Below are 20,210 nucleotides of genomic sequence, written 5' to 3'. Positions count from 1 at the left end.
CATTAGTAAAAGATCCATTGGGTAAGAAGTGAAGAACAGAAAACAGCTCAACTCCTGCTACGAAAAAGTGACAGACTAGCAATTTTAAAATCCATGCTCAAGACAATCAGAACAAGACTACATTAATGCTTAAACTGATCCTCTGCTCACTGTGTGGCCAATTCTGGGAACAGGAAATCCTTCAGCAACACAGTAAATCAAATTATGAAATGCAATGCTGAGACAGACTAATGGTCCAAAAAGTCCAGCCTCAGGAAAGGTTAAATTAGGTCTAACTTGCTAAAATTATTTTGAGTCCCTCCAGACTAGCCAAGACAGACACTTGGGTTTGCACCATCCTACCAGCAGGTGGAGACTGAGAAACTAATGAGTTGTGAAGGTCAGCTTTAGAACAGTATTTCTTAACACGCTGGCCGCTTGTTGGTGGTACGTGGCCTGGCCACCGCAGAGGATATTCCCTGCCCACCCGAAGCCGCAACCACCTCTGGGGATCTCTCCTTGCAGCCTGCCCCACCCACTGAAGCTGCTGCCGGAGATCCCTGTCCGTCCTCCCTCCCTTGCCCATCCATCGAAGCTAATCCCTCCTTGTTTCCCGCCCCACCTGCTGCCAGGGTTTCCTGCTCCTCCCTCCCTACGCCGATCCACAGGGCTTCCCTCCAACGTCAGAAGAAAGTCATCCGGGTCAGCGGAGGGGGGGGGGTTCTCCCCAGTTACCTCTTCTGCACATTCTGCCTTCAGCAGCTTGTTCAGGGGACGCGCAGCAGGCAGCAATTTACACACTGCACGTAGATGATCCGGAAAACTTCTCTCCGAAAGACGTGTAAATCGCTGCCTGCTGAGCATCCCCAGAACAAGCCACAGAAGGCAGAAGGAGCAGTGTGGTTCGAATAAGTAAGAGGACAAGGGGAGAAAGGAGTGGAGGGGGTAGGGGACGGAGAATGAGCGCATTGGGATACTGGAGGGGTACAATTCTTTGACAACGGCTGGAAGGAAGGGAGGGGGCACTAACTTGGAACAGGAGGGAGGGAATAGAAAGGGAGAATTGTTGGGCATCAGTGTGTGAGTGAGAGGGAAAGGAAGAAACAGCAAAATTGGGGATAGAAAGAGGAGAGAGGTAAAGATGCATGGGGAAAGAAGGATGAGAGGAGAAATGTTGGATATGGTGGTGGAGAGGGAACAGAAGGACAGATTGAAGGGGATGACAGGGGGAGTAATGTTGCACATAGTGATGAGGGAGAGATGTGTCATGGTGCTGCAGAGGGGTGATAGAAGGAGAAATGGGCATGGGTCTGGTTGGCAGTGGTGAAAAATGCTGCACATGAACCAGGGGATGAGAGAGGGAGAAATGTTGGATGTGACAGTAGAAGGGGTGGGAGAGATGTCTGGATCTCTCATGACAGATGGACAGTGAGAGAGAGATTTTTTTGCCAATAGGAGAGGAGAGAGGAAGAAAAGCTGGACTCATGGAAGGACAGAGAGAGATGTTGGTTGGGGAAGGGAATGAAGTCCGGAGGAGAGGAAGCGTGCAGGAGGAACAAAGAAAGAAATATTGGATGCATAATAACAAGGAAGTGCAACCAGAGTCTCATGAAATCACCAGACAACAAAGGTAGGAAAAATTATTTATTTTCAATTTAGTGATCAAAATGTGTCAGTTTTGAAAATTTATATCTGCTGTCTATATTTTGCACTATACTGTAATTGTCTATTTTTCTATAGTTGTTACTGAGGTGACATTGCATATTTTAAAGTCATCTAAGATGCCTTGACCTCTAGGAAAAAACCCAAATATAAATGATAATTAACATTTTCTCTATGTACCGTGTGCTTTGTGTTTTTTTAATTTTGTGGTTACTATTATGTATTAATAAGATTATATTGTGTATATATGAAAAATAGATGGAAGAAATTACATTTCAATTGCATTAGTACAATTGCATTGCATTACAATTAGTACTATTATTATGGAGGGGCGGAGGTACTCAGTTGGCATTTGGTAGGCTTAAGGGGTGCTTGGCTTGAAGAAGTTGAGAAACAATGCTTTAGAACACCGTACAAACTTGGCCAACTAATATTTGAACAAAGCAGCAAGTATTTAAAATTAAAAAACAATTTTTTAGATAATTCCAGCCCCACCCCCATACACACATCACCAGACTCTCTCCTTCCAGACTGTCACTCTTCAATGAACATTTGGTAATAATCCTGCAACAGAGGATACCACCAAGATAGAGCTTTTTGCAAGAGGTGCATATGCATCCTGGTCCACAGCACTAAATTTATGATAGCCGTCATTGATCCCAAACACCTCTAGAACAGGGGTCTCAAAGTCCCTCCTTGAGGGCCGCAATCCAGTCAGGTTTTCAGGATTTCCCCAATGAATATGCATGAGATCTATGTGCATGCACTGCTTTCAATGCATATTCATTGGGGAAATCCTGAAAACCCGACTGGATTGCGGCCCTCAAGGAGAGACTTTGAGATCCCTGCTCTAGAAGTACCACATTGTTGGGACCAGACAATTTGCACCCAAGAGTGCTCAGAGAATTGAGCGATGTCCTGGCGAAACCGTTGGCTGAGCTATTCAATCTCTCCCTAAGTAAGGGGAAAGTTCCCCTGGACTGGAAATTAGCTAATGTCGTTCCTCTGCATAAAAAGGGTTGCAGGGCAGAGGCTGCGAATTATAGACCGGTGAGTCTCACATCAATAGTGTGCAAACTCATGGAAACACTAATTAAAAGCAAATTGGACACGATCTTGAATGAAGGGAATCTTCGGGATCCCAGTCAGCATGGATTCACCAAGGGTAGGTCCTGCCAATCCAATCTCATCAGCTTCTTTGACTGGGTAACAAGAAAGTTGGACTTGGGAGAGTCTTTGGACGTCTTGTACCTGGACTTCAGTAAAGCTTTTGACAGTGTCCCACACCGCAGGCTGCTAAGCAAGATGGAATCGATGGGGTTAGGAGAGACACTAAGTGCATGGGTCAATGATTGGCTGAGTGGCAGACTTCAGAGGGTGGTGGTTAATGGTACCCTCTCTAAAACATCGGAGGTGACCAGTGGAGTGCCGCAGGGCTCGGTCCTGGGTCCACTCCTTTTCAACATATTCATAGGGGATCTGACTCAAGAGCTTCAAGGTAAAATAACACTATTCGCCGATGACGCCAAACTATGTAATATAGTAAGTGAATGCAGTTTACAGAATTATATGGCGCAGGACCTGCTTACATTGGAAAGTTGGTCCTCAACCTGGCAGCTAGGCTTCAATGCTAAGAAATGTAAGGTCATGCACCTCGGAAGCGGAAATCCATGCAGGACGTACTTCTTGAACGGAGAAACTTTAACTAGGACTTCAGCAGAACGAGATTTAGGAGTAATCATCAGTGCAGACATGAAAACTGCCAATCAAGTGGAGAAGGCTTCATCTAAGGCAAGGCAGATATTGGGTTGTATCAATAGAAGTTTTGTCAGCTGAAAGCCTGAAGTCATGATGCCGTTGTACAGGGCCATGGTGAGACCTCATCTGGAGTACTGTGTGCAATTCTGGAGGCCACATTACAGTAAAGATGTGAGCAGAATTGAATCGGTTCAGCGGACGGCCACCAGGATGATCTCAGGGTTCAAGGGTCTCTCGTACGAAGAGAGACTGAACAAATTGCAGCTCTACACTCTCGAGGAACGTAGGGAGAGGGGAGACATGATCGAAACATTTAAGTACCTCACGGGACGTGTCGAAGTGGAAGATGATATTTTCTTTCTCAAGGGACCCTCGGCCACAAGAGGGCACCCGCTCAAACTCAGGGGCGGAAAATTTCATGGCAATACCAGAAAGTATTTCTTCACAGAGAGAGTGGTTGATCATTGGAACAAGCTTCCAGTGCAGGTGATCGAGGCAGACAGCGTGCCAGACTTTAAGAATAAATGGGATACCCATGTGGGATCCCTACGAGGGTCAAGATAAGGAAATTGGGTCATTAGGGCATAGACAGGGGATGGGTAAGCAGAGTGGGCAGACTTCATGGGCTGTAGCCCTTTTCTGCCGTCATCTTCTATGTTTCTATATGGAGTCAAGACAGATTTCTGATTTGGGACCAACTTCCTCATTCTTTCAAAAGAGAAAAACACTTTTGCCCAACAGTGTCAAACCTGGTTCCCAAATATTTCAGGTCTGGGAAGGAACATTTTTTCTCTTGGGAAACGCTCACTACCACGCTCACTACCCAATAGAGATGTGCACAGGAACATAATCTGATCCCTCTCTCAACCTGTCCCCAGTCAATTCTATTTTGTCCCTTCACCCCCACCCCCCAGTTTTCTTTCCTATCCCCATACCCAACTCACATTTAGAACACCTTGAAAATTCAAGCAACATAAAATACATCCTATACCTTGTTAAATGTTAGCACAAAACAGGCATACAAGAACAACATTATTAACAGACTATAAGAAAACAAATAATTTCAAACTACTTATATGTAAATAAACCATCTACAGAGCCAGAGTTCAATTCCATTTTATGTTCCTTGATTGTTTATTCTGAAATTGAAAAGTCTGATGGGCTGGTGACAGATATTCCAAGCAAAGAGCAGGCAACATGTGTTGGTTTCAGCCACACATGGTATCTTTGTTGACAGTAAATATTAAGAGTAGAATTCCTTGTCTGAGCACAATATTTATGAATCTGCTTCAATCACAAACATCTTTTCCTGGCTCTTGAATAAGTCTAAAAAAATCTGCCTAAGTCTCATTATCTGCTCCCCATCCCCTTCCAATTCACTTTTGATCCGTCCCCTCCTATCCCCGTGGTAGTAATGACTTTTCAGTTCCCCATCCCTGGGAATTCCTGCAGCTTTCCTGTTGTCCCCATCTCCATGCTCACATCTACTACCCAGCCTAAGCCCTGCAGAAATTGAATTACTCAAGCAGTTCTTGGAACTGTGCATGGATTAAACAATTGTCCAAATAAAAAACTAAACTCCCTTCTGCAAAAATAGTAGCCACAACTACTGTACTTTAACTTTTGTAAACATCCCATAAATATTAAATAATATCAATAAATATCAAACAACATTTGCAGATTTATTCAGAATTCCACAATTCAGTGGTTCTATAGCACAAAAACATTTGATCACATTACATCTCTTCTGAAGAAACTCTGGCTGCCAATCTTTTAGACTAAAATTTAGGGCCTCTTTTACGAAGCCGTTTAGCAGGGCCGCTGCAGTAATGGCCCCTGAAGCCCATAGAGATTTAAAGGGCTTAGGGGCTGTTGCCGCGCAGCTTTGTAAAAGAGGCCCTTAAAGTTGGCTCAGAGTGCTTTATACAGGTATACCAGTCTTAATATAAGAACATAACACTAGCCTTACAGGGTCAGACCAATGGTCCATCAAGCCCAGTAGCCCGTTCTCACGGTTGCCAATCTAGGTCACTAGTACCTGACCAAAACCCAAGGAGCAGCAATATTCCATGCTACCCATAAAGGGCAAGCAGTGGCTTCCCCCGTATCTTTCTCAATAACAGACTATGGACTTTTCCTCCAGGAACTTGTCCAAACCTTTCTTAAAACTAGCTACACTATCCACTCTTAGCACATCCTCTGGCGACGCATTCCAGAGCTTAAATATTCTCAGAGTGAAAAAAAATTTCCTCCTATTGGTTTTAAAATTATTTCCCTGTAACTTCATCGAGTGTCCCCTAGTCTTTGTAATTTGACAGAGTGAAAAAAAAAATCGATCCACTTGTACCCATTCTACTCCTCAGGATTTTGTAGACTTCAATCATATCTCCCCTCAGCCGTTTCTTTTCCAAGCTGAAAAGCCCTAACCATTTTAGTCTTTCCTCATACAAGAGGTGTAACATCCCCTTTATCATCTTGGTCACTCTTCTTTGAACCTTTTCTAGCGCCATTATATCTTTCTTCAGATAATGAGACCAGAACTGAACGCAATACTCCAGATGAGGTCGCACCATGGAGCGATACAGGGGCATTATAATATTCTTAGTCTTGATAACCATCTCTTTTTAAATAATTCCTAGCATCCTGTTTGCTTTTTTGGCTGCCGCTGCACGTTCGGCAGAAGGTTTCATTGTATTGTCTACAATGATACCCAGATCTTTTTCTTGGGCGCAAATCCCCAAGGTGGACCCTAACATCCGGTAACTATGATTCAGGTTATTCTTCCAAATGTGCATCACTTTACATTTGTCCACATTATTATTATTATTTTTAATTAATCTTATTTTATTTTCAAATCAGTAAAAAGTGCAGAACACTATGCACATCCAGTAGCCATAAGAGTAAGCACTTATTTTCAATCAATAAAATTACAAAAAGAATAACCCCCCTCCACTATTACTTATGCATCTAATATAATAAAATGGTAGGCCGCGCATGCGCACTAAAAAAAACGTGTTCCCTGATCCGTCGCGAAAACACGATTGCGCATGCGCAGGTTTTACGTCACCACTTGCTCGCGGCGGCTTTCAAATAAAAATAAAAAATTAAACAGCTGCGACGGCCTTCCTCACCCCACTGTGAATGGTACCGGTTCCTCTCTCGAACTGCACCAGGATCGAGAGAGGAGCTGCAGCGCCGGCTTTCAACTTAAAACAAAAAAACTAAAAAAAACCCAACTGGAGATCGCCGCTCTCACCCGGCTCCCACTGTGCAAACCCCCCCCCAACTGGAGATTGCCGCTCTCACCCCCTCCCCCCCCAACTGGAGATCGCCGCTCCCACTGTGCAAACCCCCCCCCCAACTGGAGATCGCCTCTCTCACCCCCCTCCCTCCCAACTGGAGATCGCCGCTCTCACCCCCATCCCCCCCAACTGGAGATCGCCGCTCTCACCCGCTCCCACTGTGCAAACCCCCCCCAACTGGAGATCGCCGCTCTCACCCCCCTCCCCCCCCAACTGGAGATCGCTGCTCTCACCCCCCTCACCCCCAACTGGAGATCGCCGCTCCCACTGTGCAAACCCCCCCCCCCCATGGGAGGATGCACCGCAGCAAAGTGCTGCACAGGTACTCGAGGGGGAGAGACATATCGCTTCTGCACCGGTACAAACATCCCTCCAGCGTTGGCAGTCGCTGCACGTTAAACAGGCTGCTTCTGGCTTTCTCTTGCAGTTGAGTCCCTTTGCCGCGTCACTGATTACGTCATCAATGACGCAACAGAGAGACTCAATGGCAGAAGAAAGCAGAAGCAGCCTGTTTAACGTGCAGCGACTGCCAACGCTGGAGGGAGGTTTGATATTAAAGTCATCTTGCTAGGAGGGTCGCAGAGTCAGCGGGGGTTGGGCTGGGAGGGGAGAGAAGCGTCTGCCTCGGGTGCTTCAGGCAGCAGCAGCGTTTACAATTTGCTGCTGTTGCTGGCTTCAGGCCTTCCTCTCTGGCCGGTCCTGCCTACTTCCTCTTTTCATGAAGACAGGACCGGCCAGAGAGAAAGACCTGAAGCTAGCAACAGCAATGAATTGTGAATGCTGCTGCTGACCAATGAAGTAGTTAAATGAGGAAAGGGAGCAGAGGGGGAGAGAATGGCTTGGATTGAAGGAGGAAGGTATGCCAGACCAAGGCAAAAGGAAGGAAGAGATGGAGAGAGGCCATATGGGACAGAGAGAGGGGGGGGGGCGGACACTGGATGGAAAGAGAAGAGAGGGCAGTGAATGGAAGGGGCAACATAGAGGGTGAACAGTATTCTAGCACCCGTTAATGTAATGGGCTTAAAGACTAGTGTATATATAAACAAAGAATACAACAAAGAAATAACCCTCCCCACCCAACCTTGGATGTGTATAGAAATTCACTAAAAGAAAAAATAAGAGACAATTATGATGAAGTGATAAAAGACTTCAGGGGGCCCCAAACCAATTTAAATGCATTACTATGCCCTAACACATCAGCATTCATCTTTTCATACCTATAGCATAAGCATAAATTTGCCCACCAGAAAGGAAAATTAAGGCGATCATAATTTTTCCAATTTCGAGTGATCAACTGCATGGCTATCCCGGTCATAATAAGGAACAGTCTGTCTTTATATCGGTCCAAAGGGGGTTTAAGATTTAATAACGTCCCACATATGACTAAGTCAATGGAATCGATGACTCCAATATGGTATTAATCTGTCTCCATATCGATTTCCAAAAATTAAGTATTAAAGGACAATAAAACAACATATGATCCAATGTCCTTATTTCAAGATGACAGTGCCAGCATCTGTTAGATTAGAACCATCTAACTTGCAATCGAACTGGGGTCCAAAAAGTCCTATGCAACAAGAAAAACCAAGTTTGTTTCATTGATGCTGACGATGTACATCTCATTCTCCAAGACCAGATTCGTGGCCATTGAGTAGCAGAAATTTGTTGCTTAATCTCAATGCTCCAAATATCTTTTAAAGAGGTTTTTTGGTTTTTTATTCATAAATTAATTTATACCACTTGGCGGCCTGATGTCCTAGGAAATCAGTCTGGAAGCATAAGCATGGCAAGCTATACTGATTTTTGCATTTGTCCACATTAAATTTCATCTGCTCTTCTTCATCAGTCTTCTAGAAGTTTGAGGTCATGAAAACAAAATCTTTTGCAGATTCCACATCATAGTAAGCTCTGGCTTGATACTTCTCACCAGAGGGTTTTTGGATGCCTTGTTTCTGCCACTAGAACTTTACATTACATTACATTACGGATTTCTATTCCGCCTATACCTTGCAGTTCAAGGCGGATTACAAAAGAATTGTCTGGACATTTCCAGAGATGTAAACATTTCAGAGGAGATTACTGGACATTTTCCAGTGAGGATGCAATTTTTTTTTTTTTTTTTTTTAAATTTTTTTTTGGGTAACTGGAATTTTCTGGATGAAGGTGAGAGGTTGGTGAAGTGAGTTGGTGGTAGGTAAGGGGGTTAGGGTTTTTGGATGAATTTTTTGAAGAGCAGGGTTTTGATTTCTTTGCGGAACATCTTGAAGTTGTCCGATGTTGTCAGCAGGTTGGTGACAGATTGGTTGAGTTTTGCTGCTTGGGTTGCCAGAAGGTTATCGAACATTTTCTTGCGATGTGTGCCCTTGAAAGGGGGGAAGGTGAAAGGGTTAGGGGTTCTTCTGTGTCTTTTTGAGGAGACCTGGTTTAAGCGGTTGGTTAAGTAGGATGGGGAAGAGCCGTGTAAAGCTTTGAATAATAGGCAGTAGATTTTGAATTGAATTCGTGCTTGTAAGGGTAGCCAGTGGGAGTCTAAGAAGGCAGCTGTTATGTGATCATATTTTCTAAGTGAGTAGATTAGTCTGAGGGCGGTGTTTTGTATGGTCTGAAGTTGCTTTATCATAGAGGCTGGACAAGGGAGATATAGGGAGTTGCAATAGTCCAGTAGACCTAGTACTAAGGATTGTACTATTAGTCTGAATTGTGTTTGGTTGAAGAATTTTCTGATTTTGCGTAGGTTTCTCATAGTTAGGAAGGCTTTCTGTGTTGTCTTGTTGATTTGGGAGTGCATTGTGCAACATCTGTCTATGGTAATTCCTAGTAGTTTTAGTTCGAGTTGTATTGGGTATTTGGTGTTTTTGATTATCAGTTCTGTGATGGTAGGGGTTTTGGCCTTTTCAAGCAGGAGGAACTGGTTAGAATCGTCTTACAAGAATCCTCTTGTAAGAATATTAAAGTAGGAGTTAAAACATGCTATTTTAAGAACAGTATTTCCATAAAAAGCTAAATTTCCTTCTTACCAGCTGCTGTCAATACTAACAAGCAGCCCACTTAACAGAGAATTAACAAAATTTGGCCCCTCAAAGAATTCCTTGTACAGGAAGATTTCCAAAGCACAAATTACCTACTCCTCAAAAGAAAGAGGTGGCTGGGGAGAGGAAGAGGGACCTGGAAACTCCAGATGTGACTCTCCAAACATGAGATTAGAAGAAACAATCAGTACACACACACACACACAAAATCCAGGGATAGGCAATCACGGTCCTCCAGGGCTGCAACCCACCGGGGTTTCAAGAATTCCACAATGAATATGCATGAGATTAATTTGCATCAATTTGTTTTGGTTTCATAGCAAGGCAAGAACTCCTCTGATTACATATTTGCATATTCATTGTGGAAATCTTGAAAACCTGACATGATTGTGGCCCTTGAGGATCATGATTACCCACCCATGTACGGTATTCTTCACTGAGCCATACAAAAGGAATCTACTCCAGGTTTTAAATTCCTCCTCCCTCTCCAGAAGGCTCTGCTGCCCCCTTCCAATTTCCCTTCTGCAAGTGAGCCAGAAGGGTCTTTCTAATCTGCTCTGTATATTTTTCTTTATTATGGTATTTTTTGTGGTTATTGGTGCTCTAAAGTTTCCCAAGAGAAAAATGTCTTACGGTTACAGGAGCAAACTTCATCATACTAGAACTGGGGAAATACCTTTCACAAAAAAACAAACAATCTTCAGCTAACAATGGTATATCAATACATTCAATAAGAAACTCAACACAATTGTGAAATTTGAGTGAAAAACTCAGCTGCAATATTCAAATGAGAACTTGGGAGGAAAAAAGCCTCAGAACCCCATCAGGGAGTAACCTCTCCACACTTTCCAGTTGCATGGAGAGGTTACTTCCTGATGGGGTTCTGAGGCTTTTTTCCCCTCCAAGTTCTCATTTGAATATTGCAGCTGAATTTTTCATTCAAATTCTACAATTATGTTCAGCTTCTTACTGAAACACCTTTCACACCCTTGTGATAATGGAAGCTATAGATATCTGCCTCTAAGGTAAAGGAAGAAATGTTTAGGACCATATGGGAAGCATATGGGGTTCATAATAAAAAAAAAAAAAAAGTCTAAAAAGTGGCCTAAATGAGTACTTGGACGATCAAAAAGCCTGATCGTCCAAGTACCCATAATCAAAGCTGGTTTTAGACGTATCTAAAACCAGCTTAGACCTTTCCCCTGCCTCTAAACGCATAGAGCCAAAAGAGGCATTTTTAGAGGAGGGGAAAGGGCGGGCGGTGGGCCGACCTAGACCTAGGCATACAGCAGGTATAACCTAAACTTTAGGCAAGTTGCCTAGTCGGCACTTATACGTTTTGACTTAGACCAATTCAAAACAGGTATAATGCTAGAAAAAGGGGCCGCTGAGCTGATCGCTAAAGCTCAGCGGCCCCAGCAACCTGCCTATCGCTGCAGGAGAGATGGCTCATCTCTCCTGCCGCAATGGTGATCGCCCACCCCCCTCTGAACCGTGGCACTTTGGGGTGAGCATTGCGGCAGGGAATCTCCCCTGCCGGCGATCCTCATCCCGAAGTGCTGTGGTTCGGAGGGGGATGGGCGATCACCATCGCAGCAGGTGAGATGAGCCATCTCTCTTGCAGTGATCAGCCCTCCCCCCCTACAACGATCCGAGCAGGAAGGAGCCCAAGCCCTCCTACCTTCGACGCAAGGGCCCCTCCGAACTCCCGATCGCCCCCCATCGCCGACCCGCGATCCTTCTGCCGATCCCATGACTCCCCCATCCCTCCTCCCCGTACCTTCAAAATCATTGGTCGGACGGACGGGTGCCAAGCCTGTCCGTTCGACAGGCCAGTCATCGTTGAATGGCTAGCCTTAGGGCCTGATTGGCCCATGCGGCTCAAATCCCACCCATTCAACGATGGATGGCCCGTCGGCCGGACGGGCTAGGCACTCGTCCGTCCGACCAACGATTTTGAAGGTACGGGGAGGGGGGCGGGGGTCGATCGGGGGGGGGGGGCCTTGTGTCGAGGGAAGGAGGGCTTGGGCTCCCTCCTGCCCCAATAGTGTCGGGGAGTTCAGGGGTGCCGGGGCAGGAGGGCTTGGGCTCCCTCCTGCCCCAATAGTGTCGGGGGAGGGGGGGTTCGGGGGTGCCACGGGGCAGGAGGGCTTGGGCTCGGGCTCCCTCCTACCCGGATCGTTGTAGGGGGGATTCTGTAACTGGTGTTTTTGACAGACACCGGTTACAGAATCCAGCTTTTAGGCGAAGGACTGGCTCCTCCTTCACCTAAAAGCTCTTGTTTTGGGCGTTTGGGAGTTAGGCTTTTTTTAGGTTGATTATATGGTGTTAGTGTAGACATAGTGGTGGTCTGGGCGTTTAAACAGCTGAACGTAGAGGCAGGCCATTATCAAAAAAAACAAAAAAACTCCTTTTGGACGTTTTTTTGGATAATGGAAATTTTCCCTGCTTCTACTGTCAACGTTTAAGGCCTTAGGCCAAAAGGGGACTTAACATTTTTTTTGATTATGCCCCTCCACATGTTCAGGATCTTTCAACTAAAGCACCGAGTCTGGTCCTTAAATTTCACATATGATTACTATCTTATTTTGGACTTCTTACTCATAACCACTTTTAGGACTATATTTTATATAAAGGAAGTTTGAGAAATAGGAGGACAGGGGAATAGAGTGGGAAGGAATTTTTTGGGGAGATTGTTGGATTTTAGACATTTTTGTGGCAGGCCATGAGAGCACAGTCCTCGTGCTCAGGAATCACATTTTAGTTTGATATAAAGTACTCTCGCATAGGTAAGATTGTAATTTGATGGCTTTCATGCTAATTGATATATTGAACTGCCTTGTACATTACATTACATTACAGATTTCTATTCCGCCATTACCTTTCGGTTCAAAGCGGATTACAAAAAGAGTTATGGAAGAAGGGTAACAACGTTAGATCAGAGAAGGTTTCCAAGAGAGGGAAAAGTAGGATCTGGGGTTAGGGAGGGGATGGTAAGAGGGGGGTTAAACTTTATCATGGTATTAAGCTTTATTAAGGGATTTCTTGAAGAGTATAGTTTTTATTTCCTTTCTGAACATCTTGTAGTCTGGGTTGTTGTCAATAGGTTGGAGACTTGGTTGTCTATCTTCGCTGCTTGTGTGGCCAGTAGTCTGTTGTATATTTTTTTCCGTTTTACTTCTTTGATTGGGGGGTAAGTGAATGGGGTGTGTGTTTTTCTATGCCTGGTAGAGGTGGTTTGGATGAGGCGGTCGTTTAGGTAGGTTGGGCTGTCTCCATTTATAGTTTTAAATAGTATACAGTAGAATTTAAATTGTATTCTTTCCTGGATTGGAAGCCAATGAGAATTGATGAATGCCTCAGTAATGTGATCATGTTTTTTCAATGAATAGACGTGTCTCAGAGCTGTATTCTGAATTGTCTGTAGTTGTTTAATCATTATTGCAGGGCAGGGAAGGTAGAGGATGTTGCAATAGTCTAGGATACTTAGGATTAGAGATTGTACTAGGAGCTGAAATTGTGTTTTTTTTTAAGAATTTTCGGGCTTGTCTAAGGTTTCTCATAACTGCGAAAGATTTCTGTATTGTTTTGTTAATTTGTGGTTGCATGGTGCAGCCTCTGTCAATAGTCATACCTAGAAGTTGTACATATGTATTATTGTGGTATGAGTAAACAAGATTGACATCCTATAATGTTTCTGTACATATTTAAAAGCCAAATCACCTCATATAGAGGGGTGTGAAGATTTCTTGGCACAATGCAAATATTAAAGCAAACACTAGTAATAAAATGTAGGACACATAGATCACAGTTAACATGCCATTTAACAGATCGTCAGCAGTACCTCCACATGTATAAAGGTCTATGCCCTCACTATTAGACTTGTATATGCAAAAAGGCATACAAGGTGGTTGATACCCTATTTGGGAAAAGTCTATGTCACGTAGCTTACTACTAATTTGTAATACTGGGCACTAGGAACAGGGGGATTTAGATTGCAGGAAAGATGGGAATTCTAAACTGGGTCTAAGGATTCTAAAGATGTTTTCTAGAATTGGGATAGGAGGAGGGGGGGAGATACTTTTCTTATCTGAAATACCACATAAGATATTGTACTTTGTATGTTGGAATTCTGAGACAGCTATAGGAATATTTGTCAGTTGTATACAGTCATACAAGTGATTTCTGATCTTGTAAATGTATTTTATATGCTATTATTACATATTTTTAGCTTATCAAGTACTTTAACTAGATTGTGAGCCTTCGGGACAAATAGGGTAGTTTTTCTCAAGTACCTAATTTCATTTTAGTTTAATACTTTGTAAATTGCTTAGGTCAGTAAAATGCAGGAGCGGTATATAAATAAATTTATCAGATCTTAAATAAACATATTGGGCCATATTCTGCAAACAGCGCCGTAAATTAAGTGGTATTAGGCGCCCTACCGCCACCACCTAATTTAATTGCTTTAATTGGCTTGGTAATTAACTGCATAGTTAAAACAAATTAAAATCTTGTTTAAAAAAAATGTAGGCACCCAAATTACGTCCACAGCGGCGCCCAAGATCAAAGTAGGCATGGTTATGGACAGAGATTACCGTAGGTGCCGGCGCCACTAGACGCGATTCTCCATAAGACATAGGTACTGGAAATATAGGCCTTTAAACCCTGGCTTATATTACCAATGCCTATGTTCTTTCTTAGGCGCCAGTAGCCGCGATTCTGTTAACAGATATCTGACACGAGGCCGGTGCCATTTTTGTAGACACCAGCCGATTCAGGCACCATTTACATAATCTGGCCCATCAAGTATAAGAATAAAAGGTGGTTCAAAAAAAAGCTGCCCTATACAGCTGCAGGCTGAGTTATTATATAAACCAACCCAGTGACCTGAGTGAAGAGCACAACCTTTTTTCAGGTCCTCTGTTGACCCCAGTCAAAGTTTTCATTTAAATGATATCTATGCAGTATACACAAAAACAAGTACACATACTACAACAGGACCAATAAACAGACAAAATTTAAACACAGACTTGCCTCAATTACACAACAAAAAACATTTTGCTCAGTATATTAGAGAAATTTAAAATGAACAATACCATAGTAACAGGCTGACTCCAAGTGAAGGTTTTAACGTCGAGAACATGAATATGATTATTCCACCCTCTTGGATAAATGGAATTCTACCAAAAATAAAGGAGACATTATGCTAATATGTATGTTAAAGGTCATCAAATGACAAACATGCAACAAACAAAATTCTGTGTTTCTTACACCAAAAGATGTCTCGTCAAATTCAAAAGTTCCAATGTTGTCATCTTCTCGATAGTAACCATAACCACCAAAAAAAATTAACCTGTTTAAAAAGAGCAAGAATAATGCTTAATAAGCCCTTTAAAAATGTACATCCTGACCTATACCAAAAATCAGTCTTCTGCTAAGTATCCTTCAAAAGGAAAATCAATTTCTTATAACTTTTTGGGGAGAAGCAAAATAGCTGTCTAGTTCAGAGGCAGGACCTCAGGTTTGAAACAATATGCAGTTTCTCAGCAAAAAAAAAAAAAAATTCAACTTTGCTTGAATTCTAATACGCATATTTGATCATCAAAAATCTAATTTATTAGGATTTATAAACCACTTGTTACCCATCTTTAGTTGCTGTACAATAGACATACAAGGGGACATAATTTGGTCCCTATCCCCCCCTTACCCCAGTCAATTCTTTTCTAGCCATCCCTTCCCCCATAACATTGGTACTGTCCATTGACCCCTAAACAATTTTCTTCCCCATCTCTGTACCCAACCCGCATTTGAAAGATCTTATAAATTAAAAGATAAGTTATCGGGTGCATTTTATGTTGAAATTAAACACAAAACAATAAAACTCTGTTAAATATAAGGGTCATGTTAATAATTATTTCAAACTATGTAAAAATAGACCATGTACAGAGCCAGAGCTCAGTTCTGTTCTACGTTTGATTGCTCTGCTACTAAAAAAGAATGTTGTGATGTGCTGGTGGCAGGAGTTAAAGAAGCAGGCAACATACGTCAAGTCACACACCCACATGGGACCTCTGTTGTCAGTAGGTAGTAAGAGACTAGCAGAATTCCTTGTCCGAGCTCAATATGTACGCATCCGCTTTGTCAATCTCCAAAGCTATACCCTGGCTCTTGGATAAGTTTCCCCTCAGAATATATCTACCTCTGATTCTTCTCATTCTGACATTTTGCTGACAGTTCAGCAACTGGCAAGACCTCAAATACAGCTTGATCTGTTGTCAATGTCCACAGTGTTCAGGGCACTATTACTTTCTTTGACGTCATCAGATCTAAACAATCCTTTAGCCTTGGATCCAACAAAATTAGTGTCATGTGTGTCTCTGTAGCTGTAAAATATCAACCAGGAAATCTGCAATTTGATTCTTTAAGGATACTATCACATGGATGTCTGCGCATGCAATTGTCACATGCCAAGAGATGTAGTGAAGGTTTAATACCTGTCAACAGTTTATTTGTAGCCCTACTATGGTGTCGAAACCATTTGACTTCTGCCAGCAAGACTTCATCAGCTGCGCAAAATTTGTTTGCTCCTGGTTCAGTGGCAATTGCACTTGGTTTCAATGTCAGTACAGTACAACACTGTTCCACCAAACTGACCCACATTACATAAGTGTTTTCATTGGTTGACTTGCTTATTTAGTGAGTGCAACCACTTCCTTGCACAATGTTACTGTATAAGCTCGCTTACCTCACTGAGGGTGGCCAATGTTACGCCAATTTTTTTAAAAGGGTTCCAGGGGTGTTTCAGGAAATTAAGCCAGACCTCGGTGCCAGGCAAAATAGTGAAAACAATTATAAAAACTAAAATTTCCCCTCTATCTCTCTTCGCATGATGAAAAGCGTTTAGAGCGCATGGTGCAACGGTTCCTCTGGTTGGGCAAGCGGGCTCGCTTGCCCTATAGGAGGGTAGCCTCCCCTTGGTACAAAGGTGGCTTGGGGTTGTTGAATCTACGTTTCTTGACGATTGCTTGTGGCATGCGTCACATTAATGACCTTTTTAGTTGCACCTCCATTTTTACTAACACCTCCTTGGAACTCTCTTGTTTTATTTCTACCCACTTTAGTGCGTTTCTTCACTCTTCTTTGCTCTCCAAATGGGAATCTGCACCCAGTGTGTTGTTGCATTAGCCCCTTCGTCGGGCCTGGCACTGGGTCTGCAGATTTCATTCCCTCAGTCCCACTGTCTCTCCCTTTTTACCTCTACGTTATAATGCCCGTTTTCCTCCTGGGGTGGACAATGCTAGTTTTGTATGTTGGGAAGCAAAGGGGATTCGTTTTTTGTTGCATTTGGTTGATGACGAGGGTCTGATCAAGCCCTTTGACTTGCTTTGCGAGGAATTTTCTCTACCTTGTACAGATGTCTATGCCTACCTTCAGATTCGCCACTATATTTCTTCTTTGTAGAGCACTCACCTTTCGGCTTCCTGTTGGGAATTATTGATGGAGGCCTTTACCTTTGGTTCCCAACAGCCTGTCCCCCTGAAGTTTCACCATAGACATCTGAAGGACGAGTCCCCTATGCTTGCTTATCTTAAATTGCGGGATGCTTGGGTGGGAGATTTGAATATGGAATTCTCGGAGGATGTCATTATGACTGCTATTCAAAAGCTGCCTTTGTTTAGTAAATATGCTATATTTTGGGAACAACACTTTAAATTGACTCTCCGTCTATACATTTCTCCTCGGAGAGCTTTCCTGGCGGAGCTCTGCCTGACTGCGGACTGTCGGCGCTGTGGTGCTCCGGATGCTGGTCTCGGCCATATGTTTTGGTCCTGTCCATCCATACAGACTTTTTGGGATGCTGTTTTTCTTTTTGTCAATACCACCTGGAACATTACAGTTCAGAGATCTGCCTTGGTGTTATTTGGAGCCTCTTTGCACTATTATCCTCGTCGGCCTGGGGCCTCCGCGTTCCTTCGTTGGACGGCAGTGATTGCTATCAGATGCATTTTGCTTAAGTGGATGGAACCTGGGGCTCCTGACTATTCCTTTTGGCGTAGTCATATGATAACGTTGCTCTCTTGAGAACGGAGAGTAGTTCACGACATTTCTTCCTTGCCTGGACGGGCATTCCAATGGGTTTGGGAGCCATTTTGGTCAATTCTCACTCCGGTGGCTCGTAGCCGCCTGTTGAACTGCTAGGGTCCTGGTATGGCATCAGTGAGAGTGGGGGGTGGGTGGGGGGGATGGGATACATTTCCTGGATTTTGTGTGTAAATTGGAGTTCCATTGTTGTTTTCTGTTCTTGCTGCTGAATGTTACTTTTCTTGGTGCTCAATAAAATATATTTGACAATAAAAACTAAAATTGTGGAACATGTAGACAAACATAATTTAATGAGACAAGAGTCAGCATTGGTTCAGGCGAGGGAGGTCTTGCCTCACCAATTTGCTTGAATAAACATGTGGATAAAGGCAAGCCGGTTGATGTATTGTATCTAGATTTCCAGAAAACTTTTGACAAAGTTCCTCATGAGAGGCTTCTGAGAAAATTAAAGAGTCACAGGATAGGGGGCAATGTTCAATTGTGGATTAAGAACTGGTTATCGGACAGATCACAGAGGGTAGGGTTGAATGGCCATTTTTCTGGGACCGGTGTTATTTAACTTATTTATAAATGATCTAGAAATTGGAACAACGAGCAAGGTGATTAAATTTGCAGATGACATTAAACTGTTCAAAGATGTTAAACATATGCGGACTGTGAAAAACTGCAGGAAGACCTTAGGAAATTGGAATACTAGGCATCCAAATGGCAGATGAAATTCAATGCATACAAATGTAAAGTGAAGCACATTGGGAGGAATAATCCAAATCATAGTTATCAGATGCTAGGGACCACCTTGGGGGGGTCAATGCTCAAGAAAAGGATCTGTATGTCATCGTAGACAATACGCTGAAGCCTTCCACTCAATGTGTAGTAGTGGCCAAGAAGGCAAACAGAATGCTAGGAATTATTAGAAAAGAGATGGTTAATAAGAACATTATAATGCTTCTGTAAAGCTCAATGGGGTGACCTCAACTTGAGAATTGTGTTCAGTTCTGGTCTCCTTATCTCAAAAAAGATATAGCAGCACTAGAAAAAGTTCAAAGAGCGACCAAGATGATAAAGGGGATGGAACTCCTCTCATATGAGAAAAGACTGCAAAGGTTAGGGCTCTTCAGCTTGGAAAAGAGAAGGCTGAGGGGAGATATGATTGAAGTCTACAAAATCCTGAGTGGAGTAGAATGAGTACAAGTGGATCGATTTTTCACTCCGTCAACAATTACAAAAACTAGGGGCCACTCGATGAAATTGCCAAACCAATAGGAGAAAATATTTTTTCACTCAGAGAATAGTTAAGCTCTGGAACACGTTGCCAGAGGTTATGGTAAAAGCGGATAGCGTAGCTGGTTTTATTTTTATTTTAAATCTTTATTCATTTTTTTTGTGTTACAGCAAGTGTTACAAATAAACTCAATAGAAACTTAATACACACTTGACTAACTCATATATTAATATCAAGTTTAACATTAATATAATATTCCCCTGTCCCACCCTCCTTCCCAACCAATAATACATAAATCAATTTTATTGTACATTCTTTAAATATTAATTTAGTATGTAATGATCAAAATTGAAAGACCCACCCCGTTCCCCTCTTTACAATTATCTTATCATGGGAAAAGTTGATTTTTCATTAGAGAAATCATGTTAACGGTCTTCAGATATTTCCAAGTTTTATTTATAGGAAAAATTATCCTTCTTTACAAAAATCAGTTAATGGTCCCCATATTTTTGAAAATTTATTCATGTATCCTTTGTGTGTTGCAATAGCGAGTTCCATTTTGTATATGTGGCATACCGAATTCCACCAGAACATATAATTCAATCTATCATGTTGTTTCCAATTGGATGTAATTTGTTGTATTGCAATTCCAGTTAAAATAAATAAAAGTTTGTTATTACTAGATGAAATTTGGCTTTTTGCTCTCATGGTTGTTCCAAATAATATAGTATCATATGTCAAGGCTACCGGATTTTCTAACAATCTGTTAATTTGGGGCCAAATTGATTTCCAGAATGATAAGATAAATGGACAAAAGAATAAAAGATGATCTAGTGTCCCAATTTCAATATGACAGTGCCAGCATCTATTAGATCTTGAACTATCTATTTTTTGTAAACGAGTAGGGGTCCAAAAAGCTCTATGAAGAAGAAAAAACCAAGTTTGTCTCATAGATGCTGACACCGTACATTTTAGCCTCCAAGACCAAAGTCGTGGCCATTGAGATGCACTAATTTGGTGTTTTATCTCAATGCTCCAAATGTCTCTAAGACCATTTTTTGGTTTTTTATTTATATATCCGGATATTAATTTATACCACTGTGCGGCTTTGTGACCTATTGAGTCCATCTGGAAACATAAGAATTCCAAACT

General features: G+C 42.5%; 1 protein-coding gene across 2 annotated transcripts in view; it reads right to left on the bottom strand.

Annotated features, from left to right (window-relative positions):
- Window positions 1-20,210, bottom strand: part of KLHDC2 (kelch domain containing 2) — a 106,803-nt gene that overhangs the window by 51,222 nt on the left and 35,371 nt on the right. For both annotated transcript variants that reach the window (XM_033951927.1, XM_033951928.1), the window contains exons 5-6: window positions 15,005-15,086; window positions 14,830-14,913 (exon numbers count right to left, since the gene is read on the bottom strand). In XM_033951927.1, coding sequence (XP_033807818.1) covers window positions 14,830-14,913; window positions 15,005-15,086 — 166 coding nt within the window. The remainder of the gene's footprint in view (window positions 1-14,829; window positions 14,914-15,004; window positions 15,087-20,210) is intronic.

This window comes from Geotrypetes seraphini, chromosome 7, assembly GCF_902459505.1.
Source record: "Geotrypetes seraphini chromosome 7, aGeoSer1.1, whole genome shotgun sequence".
Lineage (NCBI taxonomy): Eukaryota > Metazoa > Chordata > Amphibia > Gymnophiona > Dermophiidae > Geotrypetes > Geotrypetes seraphini.
The sequence above is the reverse complement of the archived record's forward strand: the minus strand, read 5'-3'. Positions and strand labels throughout refer to the sequence as shown.